The following is a 24,378-nucleotide window of genomic DNA, read 5'->3' as shown; positions in this document are numbered from 1 at the left end:
CAACCTGCCACCAGACAGAGCCAGCACCATCAGGCCAAGGCACGGGTGAGATACCAGCACCAAACCAGGGCTGCCTGCTCTGATGTCTCTCTCCACCTATTACAAGCTTTCATCCTTCTTTCTCACTTCTTTTACACCGGATTCTTTCCCCAAAAAGCCTTTGGTAACACCCGATCACCACTTGATCTGAGTAACAGTTGTGTGGAGCAAATTTAGTTGATGTTCTACTGGGGGCAAGTACTCTCTTGGGACTGGCAGTTTCTGTATTAACCTGGTCACAAACAGTATATCCTCACTCCAGGATCTCTTGTTATCCAGCCCCTTTTGCCAGGCAGAGGAGGTGTAGTGAAATCCTTGCATCCCAATGCTGTTCTTTGGGTGGGCTGCACTCGGGAAAGGCACTTACCCTGCTAACGATGTCCACCATCCCTGACAATCCCAGTGGTCTAAGAGTCCGTGTTTTGGGGTGAAAGAAGCAAAAACTGTTTCTTAAGACAGCTGAATTAAATAGAAGCATCTCATCCTAAGGGATGAGATATATACCTATAGGATACCTGAAGAACAAATTTGGGGGATATTCAACAGTTCGATATTTTTTCTTCGATGCGGCGGCAAAGGCCAGCAGTGATTCCCTGGAGCTGAGTGACTGCGAGAATACCGTTTGCAAGGAGAAAACAGCTCGAACTCGGGAGCAGCCGGAGAGAACGAGAAGTAAGCGTCCCTGCTGCGCGGCTTCCTCCTACACTCGGAGACTTTCTGTCAGCCCCCGGCTGAGCTGCACGGGGTCGGGGGTGCCGCCAAGGTGCTGAACGCAGAGACCCTGTCCTGCCCTGGGAAGGACACCGGGGCAGGGCCGCGCTGGGCGGGTCTCAGCCCGCAGCCCCCGCAGCCATCCCCGCCGGGCCGCTCGGGTGGGACAGCGGTGGGAGAGCGGCCAGGGGAGCCCCCGTGCCGGGCGCTGTGTCTTTAAGGGCCGGGGCCGGCTCCGGGCTCCATCCTCCCTCCATCGCCATCCCCTCCCTCCCGGCCCGGCGGCGCTGGGCGCCGGGAGGAGGCGCCTGCCGCTAACAAAAGTCTGCGGCCGAGGCTCCCTTTCCTCCCGCCCCGGGCAACAAGTGGCTGGCGGCGGCCTCCCGGGGGAGGCGGCGGCAGCGGCAGCGGCAGGGCTGCGAGGAGGAGGAGGAGGAGGAAGGCGGGGCGGCGCTGAAGCATCGGAGGAGCCGAGCGGCAGCCGCGGGGCGGCGGAGCCAGCGCCCGGAGGCCGTCCCGCCCGTCCTGCTTGTGGATTATAACTGGAGCCGCCTTCCTGGCCCGGACACCCCGGCTGGAAACCGGGGCGGGGTGGGAGCACCGATACATCGCATTTTTGATTCTTTCTCTTTTAAAGTTTTTTGTTATTGTTGGGGGTTTTTTGTTTGGTTGTTTTTCTTTTTTTTTCTTTTTTTTTTTTTTTTTTTTTTTTTGTGGGGTGGGGAAGGGAGGGTGTTGGCCACCCCAGAAGAAGCGGAAGAAGTTGCAAGGCTGCTTTGGACATGTCGCCGTGAACACTTTGGGAGGCTCTTCCCCCAGCGCTGCCCCAGGGCTGCACTCCGTCGGAGCCGCGGCCGCCCGGCGTCCCGCGGCAGAGATGCTGAGCGGCGGCGTGGGAAAGCGGCGACGAGCATGAAGGCGGCAGGATGGGCGCGAACAATGGCAAGCAGTACGGCAGCGAGGGTGAGCTGAGCTGGGGGGCGGCAGGAGGGGCGCTGGAGCCGCGGCGGGGGTCGTGCCGGCCGGGAGGGGTGACCGGGCGGGGGGCGCCGCGGCGGGGTCCTCCTCTTCCTCGCCGGGACCGCTCCCGCCCGGAGCCGCCACACAGTCTCCCGCTGCGCCCCTTGAAAACACCCTTAATTTTTATTATTTTTTTTTTATTTTTCACTAAGTTTAAACTATGTAGCTTAAGTGCTGTCTCAGCTGATGATGTCGAGGCAGCGGCGCGGCTTGCTGTTCGAAGGCAGCTCGGGGGTTACGGAGAGTGTTAACTTCGCTAAAAAGTTGTAGAGCGCTCTTTGTAATCCTTTTTTACTCGTCTTTATATCCCGGGATCCTTATATTATGCAGTATGCTATATGACTGCTTCCTGTCTGAACAGAAAGAAAAAAATTAACCCCGGCAAGGGTTGGGGGGAGAGTTAATGTTCTCCAGCTGTTATCCATAGATTGTACTCCTGCAATTTCGCTTCAGTGAAACTTTAGTGGGCTTGGTTTTAGATATACAGGGCCTGATTCGTTCTTGTGGAAACCTATTAGTCTCGCTGGAGCTGCATCAGGGATGAATTTCAGCTGCTTTGCTTCTGGTGTGAAGGACTACTGGAACAGTCAGCTGGTGTTAGGCAAACCAATGGCAAGTACAGAAAGTTTGTCTTTCTGCCAGCTAGTTTTAAGCTTTCTTTAACTTCTAGCTGACTTCTATATGAATTGCCCTCCAAGTATTTAGGCAACTCTGTAGGATGTACAGCTTCCCCCTGGCGTATTGGGTGACTGTACAGGATCACCACCACCCCCTTTTTTTTGTTGTTGAGGGTTTGTAGGTGGAGAGAAAGAGATGATCTTGTGGTCTGCTCCATTCTTTGGGAGTTCAGAAGGCAACTGCCAAAGAATACACCTCTTGCATCCAAAATATGCATGAAGATTGTGTAAAGGAAAGGGGAACGACGCCACTTCTAGAGCAGACTCTGCAGTTCCTTTCATTTATTGCCAAATGAGCTCTGCTTTTTGAAGAGTTGATGAAGTCAGATACTTTAAGCTGAAGATATTCTTCCTGTCGTGGGGTTTCAGTCAATTGATACCATCACTAGAAAAACTCCTACATAAATGGGGTGAGCCTGGAAGTTGCAATCAAATCCTCTTTGGACTCCTCCTGAAAGGGGAAATCTTAGTTTTTCATTAGAGTTGAAAGGGCCATCGTTGATAGTTCTGGTCATGCTGCTGGGAGGTGTTTACCTCAATGACCAGAAGGTGTGGATGCATGCCTGATCTTTCTTCTGAATTCAGAGGACTGAGTGCTTCAATAAATGTACAATTTTTGGGGAGAGATGTGACTGACATAGTCTTTTGCAGCCCTCAGTGAAGGGCAGATTAACTGTTCCAGAAGTACCTGATAGGCACTTCTGTGAGGAAGAGGAGGATTGGTACTACCAGGGTGTTCTTAGTTCACATCTCTCCTCCATTCAGAGTGGAGATTGGATCCTGGCAGCGCACACTACATGTGGCAAATGAATCTTTGCAGTGCAGACCATTACCTGTCTTGCAAATTAGGTGGAATAGTGGTTTAAAGTTAAAATAGACTTAAAAAATCCCCAAGCCCCACGAGCAAAACTTCATCATTGATGTGCCTCATAGATTGTGTTTCCTGGTAACTTCCATGCATAGTCATTTACTGAGAAACTTGGAGAAGCTCTCATACTAGTTTTGTTTCCTGAGTAGTACAGAGGAGAACAAATCTAAACCTGATAAAGGGAGGCTCCCCTGCCCCATAAACTACTGTGGCTTTTGGTGCCTTTGGCAAATGAACCACTTAATTGCTGTAAAAAGTTTACAGCAATTAAGTGGTTCAAATTAAAAAAAAACAGTTTGCTGTTTTTAGTAGGATGTGATTATGCTCCGAGGTGGGGGAGGAAACAACATTTTCTTTAAAAGCAACCTGAATATCCATTTGGAAGTTCATTGAGTGGCATCTCAATGTTTTTAGCCTCAATCTCAACAGTTTTTAGCCTATTGGGCTTTGTAGGCTCATGCTGCACTATGCTATGTCATTTTAGGGGTGGAGAAAAGTACCTTTGTTAGCTCAGCTTCTTGAAGGCTGTTTTACCATTTGCTGCTTGCTGATATCTTAGGTGGGATTTCAGGAAGACAATTGCAAATGATTTTTAAAATGGTTGGGTTTTTTCCTCACAGCTTTCCCTCCTATCTGCTGTGGAACTGCAGAGCTTCATTAATTTGCCCAAATTGGTTCTCATCTCAGTGTTGAACAGATACATTAGGGCAAGAACAACTCTTGCTCAAGATACCACTTCTAAAATAGAGAGCTTTTATGACCAGGAAATTGGGTGTTACATGGATTGCTACATTGTTACACTACCAGTAATAAACTTTTTTTGAAATTCACATCTGTGCTATGTATGCAATAATCTCAGGCAGCTAGGTGTTTGTGACTGATCACATAAACTACCCTGGACTGCCTTTATTCATCTGGTTGGCCAAGGCTTTATGGAATGTGATTTTATTGAAAGCTACAATTGTCATATTAAGATGCACTGGATCTTTTTGATTACAGTTACATGTTGAGGATTCTAAATCAGTATATAGAGTCTGGTATATAATTGACAGTGCCTTTAAATATGTTTGTTTTTCATTTACTTAATTTTCTAAAGCTAAAACTTGCTCTGAGTGAAGCTTACATGTAAATAAAATTGCTTACCTGAAAAATCATGTAATGATTTTTGGGATATGAACACAATACTCACTTAAGAAATTATGATAAATTAATATAGAAACAAAACTTTATTTACAGGAATTTATCTCTTTTTATATGTAAAATATTAAATACAAGGTTAATTTTCTAATTTTCATTTGAATTTTTTACAATAATTGTTATAAGGCAGATTACTCCTGGAAACTGTTTACCTGAAAAATATGTGGAGCTTGAGATTTCAGGCTTGTTGTAATAGGCAGTAGATTCAGACGGACGTGTTAAAGCTTGAGGTGAATCTTTCTGAATGTGTTCCAGCAGTTGTGTTTCAACAGTGCTGCTGATGCTAATAGAACACTGGAGCAAGAAATCCACTTTATCATGGAGCAGAACTTGTAGGGCTTTTGTCTACACAGATAAACTGATGGAAATCATCAGTGACCTTAGCAAGAGTCTTACTGCTGTCTTTCACTTTCTTGTAATGGGGATAAACCATTTTATTTTCTCTCACTTATTGAGCTACTTGTTCAGTTTTTAAATAAGAGGGAGCCTTGTGTCTGATAGTGGTCAGAGCAGCCTTTTGTTGTAGAAGCTGTCAAAAGTCAGGTGTTCTGTTTAAGGACCTGCCTTAAAATGTAATTGCAGCTGACCAAACAAGACACTACTTATCATAACAGATGAGGGACTGAATTGAAGGATGTTGCCCTTTAACTATTGCCAAGTTGATGAGACACCTTGGCAGTGTTTCTGTAATGTTTCTGCCCAGAAAAATCTTCTGTGCTGGGCATGAGGCTGGGTGGGTGCTGACAGTAATGGGTAAAGTCCCAGCTGTTGGCATGGAGCCTTTGGGAAAAAGTTAACTGGATGCTGTCCCTCTTACCACCTGAGGCAGCTTCTCATCCTCAAGGGAAGGACTAAAACTGCTTCTGTAGTACAAGGGAAGTGGCTTTGTTATATGAGTTGGAGGAATAATCTGTGTTATTACATATGAAAGGAAGCTGTAGGATTGAGGTGAAATTGCTGCTTTGCAAAATAACTTTTCAACATGTCATCTTCACAAGTGACTTATTCATTAAACTGAGACCTGAGAACCAGTCAAATTTGAGAGGAGCTAAATAATGGTACAAAATGTTGACAATACCGATGTTCAGACCAGATGAAGGAATGTCTTTTTACCAACTCTTTTAACAACTGTCCAGAATCCTGCAGTTGTGGATAAAACTTTCTTTGAGCCTCTCCTGCAGTTTCTCCATCCATGAACTGGTCTAGAGAGGATTGGTGACAATGAGCTCCATTTGATCAGTTAAAATGTATCGTGAAAGACTTGATGTAACACAGGAGCCTTGTTCTGTAGAGAACAGAGGATGGCAGGGGAGAAATAGATGAAACTGTGGGAGAAATAGGTGAAACAGCACCTTAGACAAGGAAACCAACATCCTTTCTGAATCATAAGCCTTGTTGATGAACTTTTTCTTTTTGAATCTGAATATTTAATGTGGGAAGATTTTAATGTAAACTCTTTAGGAATAACTTTCACTCTTTTCTTAGTTTGAAAATGTTCCTTCTTCAGGCTTTTATTTGTGATCACAAACCACTTGGAGGGAGAATTCCGTGTTTTCCCAGTGTTCTGCTCAAGTAAGCACCAGCACAGAAACCTGCCTTTGTCATAAGATACAGTTGCTAGAAAGCACAGCATGATTTTACAAAAGTGGTGTTAATTATGATGTGTAACCTGGTATACAGTAGCTAAAACTTTCCAGGAATTACCAGCACATAGCACTATGGAGAAATGGGTCAGTCTGTGTTCGTTTTGGAGTACCCTCTCAAACCTGTCCCTTCAGCTGGGAAATGTGGTCAAGGTCTGCATTATAGAGCCAGGCTTTCAGACTTGTCCTTTTTCTTGAAGGCGCTGTTGGTCACTAACTCATTGTGAATGCTGCCTTTCATTTCAAAGTAGATCTCTGCTCATTCAGTGATGGCAGGTGTTCTGACACACCTGAGGTTGTGTATGGAAATCTTTTTCATCCAAAAGCTCTGGCATTCATGACCTATAGATTTTGCCATATGTTAGTATCTGTTTCTTCACAAGGTGTTGCTGGATTTACTTCACATGCAGTGCTTATGTCGGCTGTGAAAAACAGTGTACCATGGTAGTCTTGCACTCTTTTGTTTAAAGACTTTGTTAAAGAGTTGAATCATAATCATTTACTACTTATTTATATTGGTGGTTAGAATCTGTGAAGCCTCATGGGAAATTTTAATGAGGATAAGGGGGTGGGAAAGGCAATAAAGTAGCTTTTACTACATTATTTAATTACAAAATTTTGACAACCCCTGAGGTATCTTCCCTGTGTACTGCATCTTCAGAAGCAAGGGCATTTTTTCTTTCTGGTATTTATTATTTTCTACCCCATGAGGTTCCCAGAGTCAAGTGAAGAGTCTCATCAAGTTGGTGCTAAAAGGCTCCTAGGCTGTGCATTTTTTTTTTTGCTCAGCTTGTTTTGATGTGTGAATTACCTTTACACATTACTATTTGACCTGTTAAACATGAAGTTTAGTATATCACACTGCTGTCTTACTTTACTGTTCTGGTGGGGTTTTTTTGTTTGTTTTTTTAACCTTAACATCCATGTGACTACTGTAAACATTAGGGTGCTGCTTAATAGTGCTTTTGGTGTTGCACTTACTTGGGTGATTGTATTCTGCTTTTTGGTACTTGTCCAGTGTTGGTTCTTGCATTTTACTTGTGGCTGAATTTCACTCAGCTACCTTCAGGGAGATGAGACTGGCCTCTTAACAACAAAATTGAGACTGGAAGTATAGCAGTATTCCAAATGTCAGTCCTTCAAGCAGTGTTGTTTTTTTAAAAGGGAATTTGCAGTCTGACAGCGGCCAACAGCTCTTAACCAAAAGTAATCTTCAAAAATGCTGCTTATGATGTTCATTTTTTATGTTACTGTCAACTGAGCAACGCAAAATGATTGTGTGTATTTTGTGTTTACTCAGTTTGTCTCCAAAAAGTAAATTTGCTCTAAGCTCAGTGCTTGTGTTGCATGTTGTTGTCTAGATCACATGGCAGGGGCAGGAGGAGGGTCGGACACAGTGCTTAAGTGAGCTGCTCTGCTGCTGTCAGTTTTTCATAAAACAGAATTTTCTTTTCCAAAAAAATGACTAGCCTGTGTGTAGTTCAAATATGTGTTTATACACACTCACACAGCTACAGATTTGTGGGAGGTTTAGGCTTGTAAAAGTTGCTAATTTTATCAATAGCTTTTTAGAAAGTAACTTACAGTTGTGACTAACATCCATATAATTTTGTAAAATATTATTCTTTCATAAAATGCTTCTGGGACAAGGGAAGATCTCTTTTTTTTTAATAGATATTAGCTAACTAACTGTACTCTAGGGAGTTGTCTTTGACTTGGTTGGTAACTTTGTGTGGTGCAAGATTAACTGGATGCTCTTCTGTTTAATTTAAAAAAAAAAGTTAACTGGGTGACAGTCAGAGGCCTGAATAAACTTTGAAGCTGGGGATGCATGACATGGAAAGCTTCCAGCAGACCTATCTCAGCTAAGGTAGTAGGAGTCCAGGACTTGCATATCCTCATCCTTCTTTTGCCCACTCCCCAAAGGCATGGAAGGAGACAAAACCTCTTTGGTAACTTTTGTAAACCGAATTTGAACATCCTTCTACCAAGCTGAACTTCATAAAATCCAAACTGAAGTGGATACTATATCATTCCTTGTGAGGGGGGAAAAAAATAGAAATCAACATGTATTCAGAATTGGGTGAGCAGGTTTAAGTCTAAACTGCTAACCCCAAAAAACTCCTCAGCAAACTTAGTTTTCTGGCAGTTTCAATCCTTTGGCCACTTCTGGATTCCTTACTTCTGTGAACAATTCCTAACTAGGAATTGGTTTGCTCCTTTGTGTGTCTTGTTTGTGTTAGGGAAGTGATTGGCAGAAGGCAGTGGATGACATTTGAAGGCTGAAATGCACAAGTGGTTTATTTCTGCTCTTCATTTCATAGTTAGCTATGCCCTATTTTTTAATACAGGACATGTGCTTTGCTAAATTAGGACAACTATTTCATTAAGAAGTAGTGACCTTCAAAAGCTGAAAAACAGGTGGTGGGCTCCCAGTAAAATCTGTTCCTTGTTGATGAGAAGAAGAAATATGCTACACTTTCTATGTGTGATGGGATAGACGAGTGCAGGACTTTGTTATTCAAGTACCATTTAGGTTGAGAGCTCGTAGTGTTGTAGCTGGCCTTGGGAAGGAAAAAGGTGTTAGTTCTGTCTGGTCATACCTCTCATTTTAATTCCAAATCTACTTGTGTCTTCTAGGACCAACCTGGCATTGAGAGCAGGTTTGTGTGAGACCTCCTTAAAGGAGTTGAAGCATAAAGGAGGTGTTATCATCTTGATGTTGTGCTTGAGTTGGCCATGTCTGAGCAGATATTTCAGGAAAAGGTTCCAACTCTGTGCCAGTATCCAAACTCAACAAAAGTAATTTTTTGTCAAAATAGGTCTCTTCACCCTATATACTTTTGTGATCTCTGCCTTAAGTAAATGGGGGAAAAATTGTTGTATCTTGGGAATTTTTACCCTTGGAGTAAAGTGAACAACAGGAAGCTTTTTTTCATGCCCATGTTTTGGATTAGGAAATTCCTGTCTGCGGTACATAAATTTGTCAAATCAACATCCGAAATCACGTGGCACTTTTCTTTCTGAGCAATTTGTGTACAATGTAATAGTTGCAGTAATGCTATATTGAAGTCTTTTCAAGCAGCATTAGCTTGGAGGAAGGTGTTTTAGTACTCTTTTCAGTCAATCTATTTTAAAAATTTTCTTCCTCAATTTCCTTCTTTGCTCCTGTTAAAAGAAAACCAAATGAAATTTGCAGATGCTATTGTAAAAGGAGCAATTATGAGGTTGGCTGTCTTTTTGTTTGGTTGTTTTTTTAAAGAAAGAAAGAGGACTCCAAAACCACTGGCATAACATCAATGATGGTTAACTAGGAAGAACCTCTTTTGATCAAGAGTCACACGACCTTGTTTCAACAGTAAAAATAGAATTTGTATCAAGTCTAGTTGTAACATGACAAATGTAGTCTTGTCAGCTCATGGGGAGTCCAGACTTTTATTGCTTGCATGACTGCATGCATAGTGGAGAAGCATGCCATCCATTTAAGGCTCAGATACTATTTTGTTGCCAGATTGCACAAAATCCTCTTTCTGTGTAAGTGGCTGCGCAGAGAAGAGAAACTTGGAAATTTTTCTTAAATTGTGTAATAATTACTCAGAGTGAGTATTTTGTTTAAATCCTGTCCTTGAGAGATGATAATGCTATTGTGGAAACAGATGAGGACAAAGTGCACTTCTTTGAGAGTTTCTTATGGTGCTCATGGCTCTAATATTTTGTCTGTAGTGAAATGATGGCAGTACTTGATCTTGTTCATCACTGGAGTGCAAGACAGCAAGGCCAACAGCTGGTCACGAACAGATGCACTCAACAGATGTTTTTGGAGTTTCTCTGTAGTACCTAGTAAAATGTTATTTCTATTCCAGTTTTTCATTTACCTTTTTTTTTGATACTTTATAAGGAAGCTGCTTGTGGCATCGACCTGGAATCAGAGTAGTTTGGTTAGGATGGGACCTTTTAAATGTCATCCAGCTCAATCCCCCTGCAATGAGCTTCAGGTTGCTCACAGCACCTTCCACCCTGACCATTTATGTTTCCAGGGAAGGGGTATCCACCAAACCGTTCTAGTGTTTCACCACTGTCACTGTAAAATAATTTTTCCTTATATCTAGTCTAAATCTTCTGGTTTAAAACCAATATCCCTTGTGCTATCACAATAGGCCTACTAGAAAGTCTGTCCCCATCTTATAAGCTCTCTTTAAGTATTGAAAGGTTGCAGTAAGGTCTGACAGGAGTCTTCTCTTCTCCAGGTTGAACAGCCCCAACTTTCTCAGCCTGTCCTCATAGAAGATGTGCTCCAGCACCCTGATCATTTTTGTGGTCCTCCTCTGGACTTGTTCCATAGTCCATGTCTTTCCTGTGCTATGATCTCCAAAACTGGACACAGTACTCCAAGTGTGGTCATGCATAACTTTTTTTAAAATAGGATTGTGGAAACAATAAGCTATTGCTTAATTTTGTGGTGAAAATTGTTGATGTATTATTACAACTTGAGTTTCTAGAGTTTTTGAAACTTCAGGATATACTAAAAGAGGTGTAAGAAAAGCCTTGTAGCAGCAGGATTTCAATTCCAGTTAGCCATGCTAGCATCAGGTTGAAGCTAACTGTATGCTCTTCTGTGTCAAGAGTATCTAGTAGCTGACCTTCCTCCTCAGGTTCATGTATGACTGTCCTCTTTTGTAGCCAACAAGCCTGAGGGTCCTCATCTATTTTTAGCATGGTTTCAGAACATGGGTGGTCTTACTCCAGAGCCTCTTGCTGTGGAATTTTTATGGTTTTGGTATACTAGACTGCCAGTGAGGTTCTGTGCAGTAAAATTACGTTCCAGCCTTTTCCAATCAACTCTTGGCCATATTTTAATGTCTGTAGAGGCTGAAGTACACAAATCCAAAGATTGGAAGTGACACATCTGGAGATCTCTAATCCAACCTGCTGCTCAAAATGAAGCCAAGTAAAGCAGGTTGCACAGAATATTGTGCCATCAGATTTCTTAGCACCTCCAAAGATGAAGATATAACAATGCCCCTGAAGATATTACAATGTCCCTGAGCAGTCTGTTCCAGTGCTCAGTCACCTGCAGATTTTAAAAGAAGAAAAAAATGCTTTAATGTTTAAATGAAAATTCTCATATATTTCTGACTACTGCCTCTTGTCTGTTCACTGGCTCTCACTGAGAAGATTCTGTTTTCTTTACTCCGCTTTCTCTCTTCTCTGGGTATTTATACATAATGATAAGATTTGTCTGAGTCCCTTCTTCTCCAGAGTAGAGTGTTCTAGCTCTCAGAGTATATTTCTGCCTAGCCTATCTTTTTGCAGATTAGTCAGTTTTCAGTTTTGTTTCACTGTCCACTTAGCTAGACTGTGCTTCATCCATTTGTCTATGAAGGTGCTATGGAAAACAAAAGTTGGGAAGCTTTGCTGAAGTCAGGATAAACTCCTCATGTGCTCCCCTAGTGCCAGTTGCTTCCTTATTGATGTCTGTCAGGTTGGGCAAGCTTTACTTCCGCTTATAAATCCCTGATAATGTCTTCCCATCACCTTCTTGGCTTGGAAATATTTTCCAGGAAGCTCTGTCACTTGTCCTGGATTGAGGTGAGGCTGACCAGCATGTGGCTCCCTAGATTGTCCTCCAAGCTGTTCTAGAGACAGGGGCATGTTATGCTTCTGTCCAGTTCTCAGGAACCTCTCCTGATCACCATGACCTTCCTGCAGTAATTGAGTGACCTTGCTGTGACTTTGATCACACAGCCATTGCCAGTGCACTCCGTTAGATCTCATGGATTTGTCTGTCCAGTTTGATTAATGTTCCCTAGCTCAATCTTCCTGTACTTCTCCTGGTTACTTATGTTTAGAAAAGCTACTAGAACTGGGCTTTCAGAAGCAGTAGAGTTCAGCTGTAGCAAGTTCTGGCAAGTGTGAACGCTGTGTTACAGTAGTTGAGTATCTCTAAACAGTACTCTGTAAACTTGTGTCTACAGCTGGTTTGGAGTTTTTCAGCAATAATTTATTTTTACCTTATATTATTAATGCTAAAAGTCTTCCTTTCTACTGGATAAAGAAACTCACACTTTCTCAATGACTGCACTTTCTCTTGGCAGAGAACAGATGAAATAAGAAGAATACTCCCAAGAGCTGTGGTGGTAGAATCTGGCTCTATGTTTTTTTGTTGCTGTTTCTGGCAGCAGCAATGGTCTGTGCTTTTCATAAAAGCTTCTTCCATGGAGTTTTGCTTGCTTCAGGAGGAAGAGCTAGCCCAGGATAACATTTTTTGCTCTCCTAGACAATTAAGATTGTTACTTTAGTTAATAAAGTTGTAGTAATAATAATAAGAAGAAATCACTTCTGCCATGTTCAAATTGATGTAGCCATGACTGGTAAAAATACTATTCTACTGGTGTAAAGGTTTTCTTCTTTCCATGTATGCTAGGATTGAATCAAAGATGAGTTAAATCCCCCATTTAAGTTATAGAAGGCTAATATTCAAGTTTAGAAGAAATGTCTTACTTTTCATTTGTGAAATGATGAAATATGGTTGTCTTAAATTTCCTTCTGAAAGCAATCACTACCAGACAATGTGGGTAATTTTAATCCTCTAAAGTGCTAGTAGATGCTTCTCAGTTAAGAGTCTTCTATTTAAAACTAAATTTATGTACAATACAATGGGTTTTGGGTATTGCTATGTCTGAAGCTACTTGGCGGTTGAATTTGCATTTTGATTTTAGTACCAAAAAGCTACCTCTAGGATAATTCACCTGTTAATGTTATCTATTCCTTGGACATTTGTTCTTTGTGGGAGAGGGGGTAACTTTCTAGAAAGGTAGAAGGTTCTGTGGTATCAGAACTATAGCCACAGTGCATGAATCAAAATGTTCTAATGTGAGATTTTAGGGGTGACTTTAAAACTGTTTTTCTTTCCATTTGTATGTATAGACTAGACAGCATAGTCCAGCCTAAAGTTTTTTTTGGCACTCAGTTAGGCAGGAGCAGAATATTTTGCTTATGTATTCATTTCTCTTGGGAAATTATTGCTCTTTACTCCCCTGTGGGTGTACCTTTTGTTACCCTGCGTGGTTGTCTTTATGGAAAAACACAAATGCTTGTGGTGAGTATTTATTTCTCTTGCCAGGAACTAGTGGAACAAAGGTGAATGTGAGACTTCCCCTCCCTCAAACAATTGCTAATTTTTCCTGCTTAAACTCTGGTTTTAAAAGGCTCTATGTGAGTGCCTTTCTTGTCTCTAAGAAATAATCCAACTGTGAATTGGCTTACAGTTTATCGAGAGGTTGCACAGCAATTGTGAATAAGAGGAAGGACTAGTTTCTGTTTGGTTGTCCAGGAATTTATTGATTCAAACATTGTTTTGATTTAATGGTGTAATTTGCTTCTCATAATGAAAGTCCATGGTATGGCAAGTTGTGTTTGTCTCTGCAACAGCTGGACTGTGATGACTTCCCAGCATCTTTATAATGGTACATGTTTCCATAGCGTGTGTCAGGTAATGAAGTGGAATTGAACACCCTTATCACTTACTTTTTTTGTGAGCACAGGATTTGGCAGCAGAAGTAGGACACAGTGAATGTTGCAGATCTGTTCCATTCTGGGTTTCCTGCTTTCATTTTGCCAGGCCTCATTTTCTACGGAAAACAAATTCTTGCCCTTCTGTGGATAAGATCTCCTGCTGCCCTTTGCCTTGCCATGTCTGTCACTGAAGTGTAGCGTTTCTTCATTAAGTCCCTACTTGAGCAAAAACATTCCTAGAAAGTGAAATTTAGCTTCCCCAGGATTAGAGTCTAAACCAGAACAAGTCTAGTCAGACACAGGAGCCTTTCACACAGCGGTTGGCTGTCAGTGGTTGTGTGGTTTGTGCCTTTTAAGCACCAATTAATCCTACCCATGTTTTCCGCCATTTTCTTCCTAACTGAGGTATCAGCACTTGACTGAAAGGAGTGTGGTAGGCAGGACACAGAGCCCAGGTTTTTTGTTACTTAAGTCATACTGATAACAGCCTTGTTGCTCATGCTGGCCATCCATGGTTTTGAGAAAATGTAAGACAAATTGTGAGGGATTCTGTTGATTCAGGATGTATTTTCAAGCCAAGGTCAGGTTTTTAACTATGCACATCGGGGAAGAAGGATTGTCACACAATCTTGCTTTAACCCTGTAGATGCCAGCTAATGGGTATGAAGTGTGAACAAAATCCCTGTAAAATCAACAGAACTCATGTAAAACTTTCTTTTTTGCAGACTTGACCACGGGTGGTTTCAGGAAAAAGAAACCAAACATGTAAACTCAATTACATATTCTAGAGTCTTGAGTTTTACAGCTGAAAGTACAGAGAGATGAAGCTGCAGTGGAGAGGTGTGTGTTTTTTCATGGGCCATACAAGAGATGTTCATCAGGTACCCAGTAGAAACTTGGCTTAAATTTTAAAAAAACCAACAAGAATGAACACTCTAGGGAGAATCAGCAAATCTGTTTCACTAGTGAGTTATCTGGTGAACTAGATGTTCCTAATGGTGTCTTTTTGGATGATAGAGAATGGTGGACAAATAGTGAATTACATGCAGTGTTCTCTGCTATTCTCTTCTAAAGCAATATCAAAATTGAGTTTGCTTCAGTTTTGAGAAAAGAACCTTATTTTGTGGTGTACCTGAGCCCCTGTCCTTCGGAACAAGAACTACTGCTTTTTAAAAAGGGGTTTTTAAATAAGGACTTGGTATTTTTTAAAATAAGGACTTGGTATTTTTTTAAGTCCTTCTTCATGATGAAGCCATGAAAAGTTTAAAAAAAATCTTAATATGTTAATTCTTGTTGGCTTTGCATTTGTCTGCCAGAGAGCTGAAGTCCTGTGTTAGTGATACCCGGACTGCACAGAAGTAATAATACAGCTTTGCAGAAATCACAAATGAGAACAGAAATACCTGAGCAAAAATATTCTTCAGGGAGCTGTCCTTAATTTTAATTTCTGTACATATACTGGAAATGTTGTATATTAATACCACACAGTGTTGTTAATACTTTGACCTTTTTGTTTACCTGTGTAGTGTATCTTTAAAAAAACAGGATCTACAACTTTGTCTGAGCCTCTAGTTCTTCTTGGTATATGTGCTAGGTTAATGCAATTTCTAAAATTGTAAGCTCTAGAATTCCAATAAGAACCCTCAAAGAGTTTTTCAATCTAGTTCTAGTAAAATGGCTTTGAAGAGTTAAGGCTAAGAATAATTTTCAATGTTGTGTAACCAGCATTGATTTTTGTGATCTAAAAAGGATAGCTTATTTCTGAAATATTTCATTTGAGGAATTGAACTGTATTTTTGTTACTTTGTAAATTTAAAATGCAGTATTCAGATAAGGACAATGTACTGTTGTGCCTTTAGAAAAAGGTACAAAAAACCAAGCACAAGTAATGCAAGAATGAAGTCTGTTAAGGAGATTGGAAACTAGACCACTGTATTTTTCTTGAGACTTTCTAGCCATATTAGTTATACAGGGAAGTCATTAAATCCTAGCTATCTTCTGAAATGTGTCAGCTGAGCCCTGATAATTCTGGTTGCCAGCAGACCAGAAATCAACTAATTGCATATTTTATAAACAATTTACCAGAACACTAATGCTTGGTGTCAATATATACTAATGTAGTGCATTGACCTGACCCAGTGAAATGGGACAACCCTACCCCTCAGTAGGGCATAGCTCTCTGGAAAGCTGGTGAATTAAAATTCTTTTATTGTTATAACATGTTCTTAGTTTGCTGAATACCAGCTGCAATAAGCTGGGTATTCCCCTAGGATTTTTTGATGGAATGTTCTGTGGTGGAGGAGACAGGGATGCTGCATCTGAGCAGTGGCAGAGTACCTGCTCTGAAGTGGAGCTGTGCAATCACAGCTTTGATGAACTTTAACAGATTTGTTGCTGTTGTCTATTCAATAAAGGACTTACTTGGATTTTTCTCTTATGCAATAGGTAAAAGGAAGTACAGTAGCTTAATGTTATCTTTCCTGTTTGGCAATAGTCCAAGGCATCTCAAGGGCCTGGCATATCAGGAGATCCTTCAGTGCTTGCCAAGGAAGTTGGAAAGAGTATCACTGGTTTTTTGGTTTTTTTCCCTTGAAGAATGACTCTTTACACTAGACTTAAGAACACTTCTCTGAAGAGATTGCATCAGTTGTGAAGAATAAATGGACAACTTTCCCTGTCTTATGTTTTGTCATTGATTTGCCACTTAAAGTAGGATTTATTCTGAAATAAATGGATTTATGATTTGGTGACACTGTGTGGATAGATAACACCATTTAGATAAGTGGCACAAAGGTTTTCAAAAGTATTTTAAAGAGAGTTTGCCACTTGAATTGCTTCCTGTGCTATCTTGCTATCTAAAATTCTATGTAAGCTCTGTGACCATGTTGGAAGCAATTAAGGATAAGTAAGAAAGATGCTACCATTGTTCCAGGTAGGGCTTTGAATGTTTGAATGAAGTTATAAACAGAACAGATAAGGAATTGATCTAGAAGCTGTCAAAGGAATTTGTTAGTAATTTTGGGTCCAATCTGATATTGCTCCTTCACGAGCTGCCTCTCAAATTGCTTCTCTGCAGCTGAAAGCAAACTCCAGTCCAAGATTAGTCTGGATTCACCTTAATGTGTTCTGAGAGATGAGCATCAGTTGTCTCCGATTTTCTGATCCTTACAGTCAGTAAATCCAGTTGCCTGCTGCCCTCTTGTAAAACCTGACAACAGTTTCTTGTAGTTCAGTAACTCTGTGCAAAGCCAGTGAAGCCTTGGATGTGCTCCCATGTGCAGATGGTTGGGTGGTGGCAGCAGCTGCTTGACTCTGTGCAGCTCAGGTAGTCTTTTTTTTCTGCTTTGGTGTCATTCAGACTGGGCAGAAGTTTTTAGCCTTCTGAAGAATTTTCTATTACACCTCCTAATCACTTTTGAGTAAATGATGAAGTGGATAAGAGGTTATTCTTCCTTTGCTTAATAGCACAGCTGCCTCTTGAGTATTTCTCTTCTGCTGTGTGGTTTTGAGAAGTATGGGAGAGCGGGCCACTGCAAGTGCTTGTGTTATTTTGAAAATGCTTCTTGGGATCCAGACAAAAAGTAATGTCTGGAATATTTCTGTTTATTGTCTGTGAGAGGCACAGGAAATAGGAAAGGCCAACTAAATTATGGCAGCCAGCAAACTCCTCTGAAGCAAAGGAAAATTTAGGAGTGACAGAACTGGGCCTTGCTGCCCACTGGGTCTGTGTTGCACATTCCTCATAAATTTAGTGACAGAACTGGATCAAAGCTCCTTCATCCTAGAACAACAGAGGGGAAATGAAGGTAGGGTTTCAGCACTAGTTTATCAACTAGAAAAGGGAGAAACATTTACTTCTCTCACCCCAAATCTCCATAATCTGTAGGTGAGTTCTCAAGAAGGTACAAGAGCTGCAGGAAAGCTTGTAGGCAGAATCTTCTCCCACTTTCACTTAGAATAAATGGTCATTTTCTTTTGCTGGTTAGAGTTGCAGATAAAAGTGGAGGATGCTAAGGACAGATATTCTGACTGAGGAAATTGCTTTAAAATGCTGGATAATCCTGTACTATCCCAACTAATTTGGAATCTAAAATCTTGGTAAAAGTTCTCCTATGTTGCTGTAAAGATAAGTAACCTACCAAGTTTGCAAGTCCTCTCATCTCAAGGCAAAGATGTTTGCATTTTCAGCCTTCTCTTTTCTTTCAGCCTAAACTGTCCAATTTTTAGCTTAAACAGATCTGTGAAAAAAAATTAAATCTGGGCATTTGGCCATAGTAAACAAATGAGAATTGCTGTTTCTTTGAATGTTTAATAGCAATAAGATAAATTGTTCCAAAGTACTTTATGCCTCATTCATAGCAAAGTACTACCTTTATCTTAAAATATTGTTTGCACACGTGTAATGCAAAAATGCTATTTAGACTTGAACATCTTTATTTTTGCTTGATCTAAATTTAAATGTGATTGATTCCTTGGGATTCATTGTCATGCTTTCTGCTAACCCAGGACGTGTCCTTGACCTGTGAGAATGTGCTGCTGTGGGGCTGCTTGCCTTCCTCTGTACCATGGCAATTGAGGTTTTGTCTTTCAGAGCAGTACTTTTCTGTATGGGTTCTCATTGGAAAGGGACTCCTCATGTTGTGATGTTGTATTTGTCATGGAGTTAAATCCTAATCCTTTGCTTTTATCCTGAGAAATGTTGTGCATTGTTTGTGTAGGTGATAATCATCTGGCCAGGCTGACAGCCCAGGGTTTGCACAGTATTTCTGTGTCCCCCCCCACCATGATTTAAATTAAAACCTCTATGGCAGCTATCAGCAGTGGCAGAAGTAGGAATCAGAAGAAAAGGGCTGTATGGGCAAGACTACTTTCTCTAAAGACACTCCTGGGAGTACCTTTGCGTAGAACCTAAAATACATGAACTGGCTGAAACAAGACCCCTGTAGCCTGGTGACCCTTCATGACTTATAGGCAGAGAATAGTTTAATGGAATCATGTCAAGAGTTAATAGATAGAACCTGTAAGCTAGAGTTGTGCATTCTAGAAGTGTGACTGGTATCTGAAGCAAGAATGCGAGATAAGTGGGTGCTCCTTTCTTGTTAGGTCTTCATTGCTCCTTATTTGAAATACTGCCGTTCTCTTGACTACAGTTGCCAGTAGAACTGAAAAACTGCAGTCATATTTTATGTTTAGAAATGCAATCCTGCAAATTGTGATCATTCATCACTATAGTTTAGCTAAAAACATTTGTTTCTGACACCTTGTGGTTGAGCCTCAGAGCAGCAGCAATATGAGAAGTTTCATTAAGAGAGAATTTTTTTGCTTGCTGTTTAGTCACAGAATAGCCTGGATTGGAAGGGACCTTAAAGATCATCTAGTTCCAACCCCACTGCCATGGGCAGGGATGCCTTTTGCTCACCAGATTGCTCCACAGCTCCATCCAACCTGTCCTTGAACACTTCCAGGGATGGGGCATCCACAGCTTCTCTGGGCAGCCTCACCACCCACACAAGAAAGAATTTCTTCCTGATATCTAACCTAAACTTGCTCTCAGTCTGAAACCATTCACCCTTGTCCTGTTACTAGATGCCTTTGTAAAAATACCTCTCCTCCTTTCTTGGGAGCTCCCTTCAGGCACTGAAAGGCCACACCTAGGTCACCCCAAAGCCTTCTGTTTCCTAGTCTCAACAAAACCTATTTGCTTAGCCTTTTGATTTGATGGGTCGACTTTTGATTTGATATCAGAAAGATAGAGCTGCTTTTCTAGCCCTGTTCCAGTAGTGCAGCCTTGCCGCGTGACAGTGTATTAACCTACTTGTGTGATCTACTCCTCTCATAATGACGAAATTAATCAAAGCTCCATGAATTTGCAGTGAACTGTGAAAGTGAACTGAATTTGCAGTGAACTATTCTAGGCTTCTGGAAATGGAGTTTTTGTCACATGTATAGTACATCTCTAACTATTGGATTTACGGACCATAAGAAATAAAGCTGCATTTTTTCCAAGCTTTTTATTTTTCCTGCATAAGCATTTTTACTGTTCATCTGTTTTTAATAGCTCTCAATAAGGGATGGGTTTTATATTTACAGTAAAAGCTTTGAAGCATATCATTGTTTGAGTTCATCTTACCCTGAAATAGCTTATTCTGAAATTCTTTGCTTGTATCACCCTATACTGTAGCTCCAAGCCCTGACTTAGACTTGGTGGGTCCAACTGGGGCAACTCTCACTGAGAATGATGGTGAATCTAAGCATCTGTTTGCTTTTAGAAAGTATCCTTTTTCTTCTGGAAGTCTCTATTTCAGAACAATGGGACTACCTTTTAGACTGAAGGTGAACCCAGAGGGAAAGCCAATCTACCTGCTGGATATAGCTGTAAGCCCCCATAGTTTTAGTTCCCCAGAGGAAAGGGCATTTTCAAATTTAATCTGTAATAATTCCCTTGATCAGGTAAGGTACCATTGGAGAATCCTTTTGTTGCTGGTATAGTTGTCTAAACTGTGATCCTCATCCGTGTAGAAGCTTTCCACAGGAAGAAATTCCATTGCTAATGGACATTGCTTCTTCAGCAAATTTCTGAAGTTGGTCTGGTCTGTGAATTTCAAATAACTTGTGCAGAATTCCTTTATGGACTTGAAGCCATTCCAGGGGTTTAAAAAAAGAATAGAATTGTGGTGTCTGTTTCCTCCTTTGTAAGAATAGAAGACAGGCAAATGGACACATTTACTGTCTGTGATTATTGGCAGAATCCTGCAAAAAGCAGATTTTGTAGCTTGACAACAGCTGTGACTCAAAGCTGCCTAACTTGCATGTCTCTGTTTGTAATTATCTAATCCTGCTTAGGCCTTTTTTTCCTGAATACTGGTTTTTGTATGGTGAGCATTTCCTGCAGTAGAGGACTAATACAGACTGAGGGCCTTTCCCATCACAAGGTAGGATGCTCCAAGTCTAAACAAGTATCTGGTATTAATGTCTTGATTTCTTCTGACTTGTTCTTTAGGTCATATTTCTCTTTAGGCCTAATGAGGACTGTTGCTGTCTTCTGGTCTATGCTCTTAAAAGAAGAATGCTAAGTAACTCTAAATATTTTAGTTTCTTTACTTAAAGCTAAATACTGACAGCATCTGCTGCTCTTTCTCAAGAAGAATTCTTGTTATCAGCCTGTTTGTTCGTGTTTGTGTCTCCTGGCATGAGCAGCTTCTGATAGCTGGATGTCAGATACCCACAGGCAATATGGCTCTGCTTCCCATGTCAGGGAATCTGCTGGATGCTCTGGATTAAATGGAGCAACTTGGACTTGGAAACACTGACTGTTCATCTCCAATTGGCAAACAACTCTAAAAGGTGATTCAAATGGGGGAAAATATGTTCAGGGTAAGCAGAGAGGAAATTTAGGCCTTATAAGAAGCTTATAATCTACATGCAATGAATTTTAGGTATACTATTGATATTGTAGTTCTGGAAATACAGAAGCGATCCAACTACTTTTAAATTAAATGCCATGTCTTTATTAAAAGCTAAATTATTTTCATGACTTACAAGTCACTGATTGATTCATACAGAAAATAAGTTTTAATAAAAGCTGTTATGAGAATTGCCAGGGTTAGTTCCAAAAAGTAATAGTGAGATGTGGTTCTCACTTCATATATAAATACAAAATTGTTAAGAAACAATTAGAGGAGTGACTGAGGTCGCTTGGTTTGTTTAGCCTGGAGGAGGTTAAGGGGGATCTCATTGCAGTTACAACTTCCTCATGAGGGGAAGAGGATAGGCAGACACTGATCTCTTCTCTGTGATCCAAGGGACTGGCTTGAAGTTGTGTCAGGGAAGGTGTAGGTTGGATATTAGGAAAAGGTTCTTCACCCAGAGGGTGTTTGGGCACTGGAGCAGTTCCCCAGGGAAGTGGTCACAGCACCAGCCTGACAGAGTTCAAGAAGTGTTTGGACAATAGTCAAGCACGTGGTATGATTCTTGGGGGGACTTGTTCAGGGCCAGGAGACAGACTGATGATCCTTATGGGTGCCTTTCAAACCAGGGTATTCTGTGATTCTATAGAACATGGAAAATGACATCCTAAAGTAGATGTAGCAATGTGGCTAGGTCTTCAGAACTTTTTTCAAGCATGCATATAGACTTCCTGCAATGAGAAAAACAAGGTAAATATCATGCTAGTTTTAAAAGCAAAGCATATAATTTTTTGTTTGGTTATCTGCTTAGTTATGGCTTCTGTTAGAGGGTCCTTGCTTGGAGACTTGCTTTTGTTATGAGGTTTCTGTTTCTGTTGATGTTCTTGTCCAAGTCATCTACAGCAGGCACAGGACCCAGAAGCTTAAGCAGTCCTTCTAGGCATTTTAAGACTTCTGCTATTCAAGTTGACAGCAGTCTGTGTGAAGTCCTGATAGTATTTTTTTGTCATTGCTAGGGATTTGCTTATTCAGTTGTGCAACTGACCAAACACATCAAAGGTTATCTAGTTATCATGGCTGCTTCTTTTTTTAGTATGGTTTTTCCTCAAGGTGGCCAGGAAGGCCAATGGCACCCTCCCTGTATCATCAATAGGGTGGCCAGCAGGATAGGGCAAGGACAGGGCAGTGATTGTCCCCCCCCCCAGCACTGGTGAGGGCACACCTTGAATTCTGTATTGAGTTTTGGGTCCCTCCCAACAAGAAAGACATTGAGGTGCTGGAGAGGGTCCAGAGAAGGGAAACAGCTGGTGAAAGGAGCACAAGTCTTATGAGGAGCAGCTGTGGGAGCTGGGGTTGTTTAGTCTCTAGAAAGGCAGGCTCAGGGGGGACCTTACCACTCTCTACAACTGCCTGAAAGGAGGGTGGAGTAAGGTGAGTGTTGGTCTCTTCTCCCAGGTAACAAGTGATAGGATGACAGCAAATGACCTCAAGTTGTGCCAGGGGAGGTTTAGATTGGGTATTAGGCAAAATTTCTTCACAGAAAGGATTGTCAAGCCCTGGAATAGGCTACTCAGGGAAGGGGTTGAGTCTCCATCCCTGCAGGTATATAAAAGATGTGTACATTTGCACTTGGGGATATGGTTTAGTACTAGGCTTGGCAGTGTGAGGTTCATGGTTGGAGCTGATGATCTTAAATATATTTTCCAGTTTCTAAATGATTGTATGTTTTTGTGGTGATATGAATAACTACATGGACCCCAGCATTTACAAATACAATGAAGAGCTGCATCTTAGGAGTGTGTTTTTCTAAAGGCAGTCAGAATAGCTACAGAGAACACATAGCATTAATTGTTACACTTTTCATTTCTATGAGAGTGTCCTTGGGTAGCTTTTAATGTAAATAGTGTTTCAGGGCTCCTAGGGATATGTAAAGTGTTAGTAATAGTAATTCTCACTATAATTTCCATATAGTAACCCAATTAAAAAGGTCTATTTAAAAGATGCTATCCTTTAAAGAAAATATGAAACCTCTGAAATGAGAGAAACATCAGCGTATATATTCTCAATGTTAAAAATATAATCTGGCATTGGAATGCAGACAGTCATTGTGACTGGTTCTGAGTGAGTTTGTAAGCTAGCTGGGGAATGTGTGACATTAAGCGTGCTGTAACACATTATGAAGTCAGATTGTAGTTAGAACTTTCCATGGTTCTTTAAGAATTCTGACTCAGCTGTAAGTACAAATCAAATTATTATAGCTGGTAGCAAAACAATGCAGATTATTCATTAGAACATGTGTAGTTAAATAATTTTTTGATGGAAGGAGATTGAGAGGAGGAACTTTCTGAGACGAGATCTGACACCCCTGCCTTGCTGGCCCTAAGTGGCGTAGGTTTTTGTATGAGCAAGTGTGGTTCTCTGCTCAGTTCAGGCGTTTCCTGTCTTGCCTGACACAGTACTTCTCTCTACTCTACGTGTAGCAGGTTAGCAGTGGTCTTTGGTGAACACACATTCCAGAAGCCTCATCCAAAATGTGATGTACAGAAACAAGTGTTTGCTGAAGGCCATCAGGGCACCCTTTGCCTCTTGCTTAGGTAGAATGGGAATTCTGATGACCCAGGGATATATTAATTGTGACAGTGGTAATTGCGTTCATAATATATGAATATTGAATATATGAATAGCTGTGTTTTGAAATCATTAGAGTCATATAAATTCTGGCAGCCTGGAGGTAGTAGGATTTTTGTGGAGAATTTTAGCATCAACTTGTTAAAAATGTCTGTCTCTTCAGAGTTTTGTCAGAGTTAAAATGACTACGCATATAAGAACTTAAAATCTCGTCTGTCACATCAGATTAAATTTGAAATTTAGTGTTTGCTACCATGTTTTAGAAAAATATATTCTTGTCATGAGAACAACTCATGCTGCAGGTATTGTGTAGAGTAGAGAAACTTTTAAAAGCTTCCAAATTCCAATAAATTTTTGTTTGAGCATGCAGTGTGCTTGTCAGTCCAACCTCATATATTCCCTGTAAGATGCTTTGAAAACTGCTCAATTCAATGGGTTCTCATGGCCAAGCATACAAAGTTTTTGATATATTTGAGGCTCTACAGGGCTTGTATACTATGATCACGTATTAGGAAAAATGTGGGTTAGCTTTAAGGCAAATAGCTTGAATTTCATAGCATTTCAATTATTTTAGCTGCAGGTGTTGTTGCTATTATTGGTTTGTGGGCTTTCTTTTAGTAGTTGAGATTTGTTTGGGGTTTGGGTGATTGTTGGGATTTGTTTTTTGGGTGATT

General features: G+C 40.9%; 1 protein-coding gene across 1 annotated transcript in view; it reads left to right on the top strand.

Annotated features, from left to right (window-relative positions):
- Positions 1-1,036: 1,036 nt before the first annotated feature.
- FBXL7 (F-box and leucine rich repeat protein 7) overlaps positions 1,037-24,378 on the top strand; it is a 173,423-nt gene continuing 150,081 nt past the window's right edge. Inside the window, exon 1 of the mRNA XM_071454020.1 lies at positions 1,037-1,713. Coding sequence (XP_071310121.1) covers positions 1,677-1,713 — 37 coding nt within the window. The 5' untranslated portion in view covers positions 1,037-1,676. The remainder of the gene's footprint in view (positions 1,714-24,378) is intronic.

The sequence above is a fragment of the Agelaius tricolor genome, unplaced genomic scaffold (assembly GCF_023055355.1).
Source record: "Agelaius tricolor isolate 1412-34295 unplaced genomic scaffold, bAgeTri1.0.p SCAF_2, whole genome shotgun sequence".
NCBI classification, from domain to species: domain Eukaryota; kingdom Metazoa; phylum Chordata; class Aves; order Passeriformes; family Icteridae; genus Agelaius; species Agelaius tricolor.
Note: the sequence above shows the minus strand (reverse complement) of the source record. Positions and strands in the feature narration are given on the sequence as shown.